Source organism: Atractosteus spatula, chromosome 7 (genome assembly GCF_055471065.1).
Source record: "Atractosteus spatula isolate fAtrSpa1 chromosome 7, fAtrSpa1.hap1, whole genome shotgun sequence".
Taxonomy (NCBI): domain Eukaryota; kingdom Metazoa; phylum Chordata; class Actinopteri; order Semionotiformes; family Lepisosteidae; genus Atractosteus; species Atractosteus spatula.
Genome location: NC_142712.1, coordinates 2648679 through 2654678, shown reverse-complemented (window position 1 = coordinate 2654678; position 6000 = coordinate 2648679). Strand labels below are relative to the sequence as shown.

The 6000-nt window shown below is 37.1% G+C and overlaps 1 protein-coding gene across 1 annotated transcript; it reads right to left on the bottom strand.

The window, feature by feature from the left end:
* Positions 1 to 5045: 5045 nt before the first annotated feature.
* LOC148830140 (olfactory receptor 4B13-like) lies at positions 5046 to 5991 on the bottom strand. Its single transcript, XM_088921711.1, is given in 2 exon segments — positions 5046 to 5661; positions 5663 to 5991. Coding segments are annotated over 2 exon segments (945 nt in total).
* Positions 5992 to 6000: the final 9 nt, after the last annotated feature.

Sequence of the window (6000 nt, the reverse complement as noted above, 5' to 3'; positions counted from 1 at the left end):
CTTCAGCTTTGAGTGTACTGCTGTCTGAGGAAGAGAAAAGTTTATTTTTTGCAATGGAGAAATTTCAAATAGCTTCATGCTGCGTACAGTAAGGGCAATCCTGATGCAGCTGGATGTTTATTCAGCTTCAGTCCTGTGCAACTCTTTCAGCTGTTATTCTGTAAATTTTCTTTCAGTTATTTCCATATTGCAAAATGCACCAATACACAGTAGCTTTGGATGCACTGTAACATTATTCCTGTATCAGATAAATGGTTTTATCACACAGTCTCAAATTATTTAGCATGCAGGTCACAAACTTGAAAAGAAGCTATAAGGAGTGATGATTCCTATCAGTACTAACTGTAAAATACATAGACTAGGATGGAGACTGAAGAAGGAAGGTATGAGAGTAGATAGAGAAGGAAAGAGCACCATTTACATTTACCTGTGAGCCTGTTGGATGTGAAGATTTTGTGTCCAGAATGCACTTTGGAAAATATTTCCATGTATAGATTTTATATACTGTACATACTGTCTGGACACCAAACACCAAAGTAATTGGTTTGGATCTTGTAAATGTCAAGAGAGACATGTTTCTAGGAGATAATAATGTTGACCACTAAACAAACAAAGACATACTGTAGATGAAGTAAATTGTTTTGCCCAAAGCAGCCATCCAGATATTCCGTTAGGAAATGACTGATCAGTCATTTCAGAAAAAAAACAAGACTGCTGCAATAATGAAATCACCAAGTTAACTGGCTTGTCTGCAAAGGTAGATTCTCCAAAGACCAATCATGTACCACATTATTGTATACTGAAGGCACTTTTAGAAAAAACAATGTTATATTGGACTGTCATATTAGGGGTCATTTAGTTATAGATTATTTATTTTTTAAATGAGGTATATAGTCAAAAATGTTTATGATCCACATCAAAGGGTATTGAAAGGAACTCCATGCACATTTTATCTAATCCGGTATTTGCCTCATCTGTGTCTTTTGAGTTAATGAGAGACAATCGCCCATGATCTTGAGGGTTATCCAATGAGTAAATGTTGTATATTTTATCTATTTATCATGGGAAACAGGATATAACATTTCATATTGGAAATAAAAATTCAAAATGAAATATTTTTAATAGATATACGTTATATTTAATTATATTTAAAAAAATTAAGAATATGTGTTTTCTTTATTAGATTGATTGGAAATGTGTTGATGATGCAATTTAGTTTTAATTTAAAAAACTAAACTAATTGAAAAAAAAATATCCATCTTCAGACCACGTGTCTTGATGGGACTGTCTGAAAAAAAGCAGCAGCTGGGGAACATTTTTCATTGTAAACCTGATTGAAAGGCCAAGCACCAAACAGGATTATTTGGATTCACCATGTTACAGTATACAGCAGCTATACTTTATTACACTGCAACTCCCAACTGTTAACCCACTGAAGCTAAGGAGGTGTGCTGGCCAGTAACTGGATGGGAGGAAGAGGTGTTAGTGGGACTAGTACTGTAGGTGTGTATACACCCAGCAGCCAGTGGGTTCTGCCCAAGTATTGTGATGGGACACTATACTGTAAAAAATGATGAGATGTAAATCCTGACTCTCTGTGGACTTTACATTTCCCAGGGAATTTTTGGAAAAGAGTAGGGTTGTTACCCTGATGTTCTGGCCAAATTTACCCCTGGCCTTATCGCTTATTGACTCCTGATAATCCCTATCTATGAACTGGCTTCATCCCACTGTTCTCCTCCCCACTGATAGCTGGTGTATGGGGAGCGTACTGGCGTACTTTGGCTGACATTTCATCATCAAGATGGGGCTACATTGGTAGTGGAGGGGAGTCCTAATTACCTGTAAAGTGCTTTGACTACAGTGTCCACAGAAGTGCTATATACTGTAAATGTAAGGATTTTTTTACATACTGTGATATACTGTATAAGATTATAAGAAATATGAGTGTGCTGTAGTTTATACATCTGGCTGAGTGAAAAAAAGTTAAAGCTTTGGTTTGACTCGGAATTGAACCTTGGACCTTCTAAATAGAAAGCAAATATTTAATCACATACTCTGCTGTGCTCAGTTCTGTGCAGTACTGCTAATACAATAATCAGGATTGATGTGCATTCTGAGTGGCTGCAGACTGTATGTACCTATATTGCTGTGTAGGAACAATGGACAGTATTGTTTCTCATTGCACAACCTATTTTTTTAACAGAATAAACCTCTTTCTGGCTTAGCTTTCTCTCCTTTGTTGTTTGAAGTAGCAAAATGGAAGCTTGTGTGACAGAGCAATCAATGTACTGTACATCATAGTTTTATTTGGATATGAAGAGTTTAATACTTGAAATACTGTAACATTCCCTTCTATTGCTCTTTTGACTAATCTTAATGATTTAGTGTCATTTCAGCATTTAAAAAGGTACTGCTAGCCCTTGTTCGGGCATAGCAGAGAAGAGGTCTGAACGGTATACAGTACAGACGAAGCAACATCTTCGATGTTGTGTTGTAATTAGGTGAATCATATGTTGTAGTTGATATGTCACATGGCTTATACTGATCTTAAATCAAAATGTCATTTGTAATTGCCATCCTACAATTTCTGTATTTAGAGAGTTTTGGATTATTTTTCCACTCGTCATTTTTCATTGAGAGGATAATATTGTTGAACGACAGTCTTTTTTTATATATTGTTAATTTCTCACTTGAAAATGAGGCAAGACATGTTAGATCTGTTTTCAAATATCTATTTTCAAATAATTTGAGAAAACAGCTGCAAATTCACAGAAATGTTTAAAAGTATGGGTACTACAGGAATTCAAAATGTTAACAATGGAAATCCTGTGAAACTTTAAGCAAATAATGCAATATTCATAGGAATGGTAAGAATAACATTTCCCCTAGGGGATAATGAAGCTTGAATTAAGTTGAGTTAAGCCAGCAACCATATCACTCTACAACTCACAACTGGCAGCCCATTGAAGCTAAGCAGGTGTGAGCCTGGTCAGTAACTGGATGGGAGACCTCCTGGGAAAAACTAAGGTTGCTGTTGGAAGAGGTGTTAGTGGGGCCAGCAGGGGGTGCTCAGCCTGCAGTCCATGTGGGTCATAATGCCCCAGTATAGTGACGGGGACACTATACTGTAAACAGGTGCCGTCCTTCGGATGAGACATAAAACTGAGGTCCTGACTCTCTGTTGTCATTAAAAATCTCAGGGCATTTCTCGAAAAGCGTAGGGGTGTAACTCTGGCATCCTGTCCAAATTTCCCATTGGCCTTTACCAATCATGGCCTCTTAATAATCTACCAATCTATGAATTGGCTTCATTAATCTGCTCTCCTCCTCACTAATAGCTGATGTGTGGTGAGCGTTCTGGTGCACTACGGCTGCCGTCGCATCATCCAGGTGGGGCTGCACATTGGTGGTGGTGGTGGAAGGGAGTCCCCATTACCTGTAAAGCACTTTGAGTGGAGTGTCCAGAAAAGCGCTATATGAGTGTATTATTATTATTATTAAGAATAGAATTAATGTGAACAGACCACATTCAGCAGCAAGCCACGCGGTGGAAATTATTGTTTTTACAGCAGCGATAGTTTTATTGACAGCTGTCAGTGTCATCATACATCTTACATCATGTGACATCACCTCTGTACAAATTAGGCAACATAGCCTATTCACAAAGAAGCATTTGGTCATGACTGCCTGGGGAACTGTTCACATTATGATATATTTTTTCCCTGTACATTTTCAAAAGCAACTTGTACGACATACTGTCCTCATAGTATTGTGATTAGTTGACAAGGAAGAAAACTGCAGGCAAAAGGGAGAGGCACTACTTGTCATAAGTACTGTAGTATACTAGACATTGTCTTTAAAAGCTCTTAAAAAGAGGAAACAATTGAACTATTCAGTTATGAAATTCCATTCTTGTAATAATGTGTTTCTCACTGTAGGCAAAAACTCTTCTACCCTGATAAAATAATAGTACTTTTCTGATCCAGTTTTGGACTTTAGAAACCCAAGATAATCTGTGTCTAAGATAATTAACATATCCAATTGAGCACATACTGCCAGAGTAATAAACAAAAATCCCCTTCAAATATTCCTATCACACAGTATGTAATGAAAGAATCTGTATCACTGAAGCCTTTCAAGTTAATACACAAAGCTTTTTGTGCCACTATGCTCTGATAACCATCTCCTGAAGATGGCTGCAGGGAGGGAACATACAGTACGAATCTCTGTAGTTGAACACTGAAAGAACTACAGTATGACACTAATGAATGGAAAATACAGAACGACTAAAAGTGACCTCAGGTGTTTATTGTGAACTGATAAACTGTGTAGACACGTTGTCCTCACAGAGCCCACCAGGAAATAAGAATTGTGTTACTGCTTTCTAGAAAAAGGAGAGGGGAAATAAGAAGAGGTACTGTATATGGATTGTAACTCTTAAACTGTTTTAATTAAAAAAAGTTGTAGCTTAGAGCATTTTTCATGTTGTAATGTCTCTCCTATCTCATTTGATCTCCAACACCAACATTTGGAAACATCAATGCAATCCGCATCTTTTATTCTTTTAGATCCTCACTTGCATGTGTGACTGTAGTCCTCACCCCTAAGGTCTGCCTAGCATCTCCTCAAGACTCACCTAATGTATTCAGACAGCACCTATGACCCTTCACCTTTACTGGACTGACCATCTTCTTCCACTGAACAAGAATCCTGTTCAGTGCTTTCTCTCACTCCTGACTAAGCCTCGTTCATATCTTGGATTTATTTTGAAATGTTAATAATTGATTGGATTATTTACAGCATGTTGGATAATTATTGGATAATTATCATTTAAATTACAGTGTGGAAGCTTCCATGCACAAAACAGTATTGTATTTGATCAGTATTGTTGTCTTAAAATTGTTCACATTCATATATGGATATTTCTTTTAATGTAAGTAAGTTAAAAGAACCTCGGATAAGCCCAGTTTCTACTCAAATAAGAAATAATGACATGGTGATGATAACGTTTATCTTTTTACAATTCCGTTCATAGTGTTTTGCTATTGTAAGAGCGAGGACCTAATTTTCTTGTGTATAATAACTTTTGTAAATGTTGTTCTTATTTTTGATATTCTTACTCCATAAATGATTGGATTGAGCAGTGGAGGAAGAATCAAGAAATACACTGATAACAGGATACGAGCCTCATAGGGAATTTTACTCATATTAAATCTGCTTTGAATTATTTCAAAGAGACATCCAACTGAAAAATTTACCAAGCATACTAAATGAGAGCTGCAGGTGTTCAGAGCCTTAACCTGGGATTCTCTGGAAGATTTTAAGCAAATCCTAAGAATCTTTGCATATGAATAAAAAATGAGAAATAAAGGCAGACCTACAGACAGAAACATAGTGAGGAGCCCTAAAACGTTATTAACAGTAGTATCTGTACAGGCAAGTTTGAAAAGGGAATAGCTGTCGCAATAAACCTTCTCTACAATGTTGCCACACAAAGGTAGACGTGCTATTAGTAATACAGTGACGGCAAATCTAGCCAGAATAAAAAGCCAGATAAGCATAAGAAATGCACATGCTTTTGTAGGAGTCATGATTCTGCTGTAGTGCAACGGGTAACAGATGGACACATACCTGTCATAAGCCATTACAGCTGTCTGAAAACTCGATAGATCCATATGTGTGCAAGCAAAAAATCTGAAGGAAGCAGTTCAGTTTAGAAATTTCCTGTATGTCTTTCAAAATGTTGACTAAAAGTGAAGGGAAGAGAGCTGTGCTTCCATACAATTCATTTGCAGACAGAGCACACAAAAAGAAATACATGGGCTCATGCAGGGTCCTTTCCACAGCGATCACTGCTATAAGAAGTGAGTTTGCAACAATGATGGCAACATACACTACTAGAGTAATGGTGAAGTAGAAGTATCTAATCTGTCCAATCTCTCCAAATGCAGCCAGTATGAACGAAGTGATGTGAGATGAGTTCTCCATTCCTTCAGC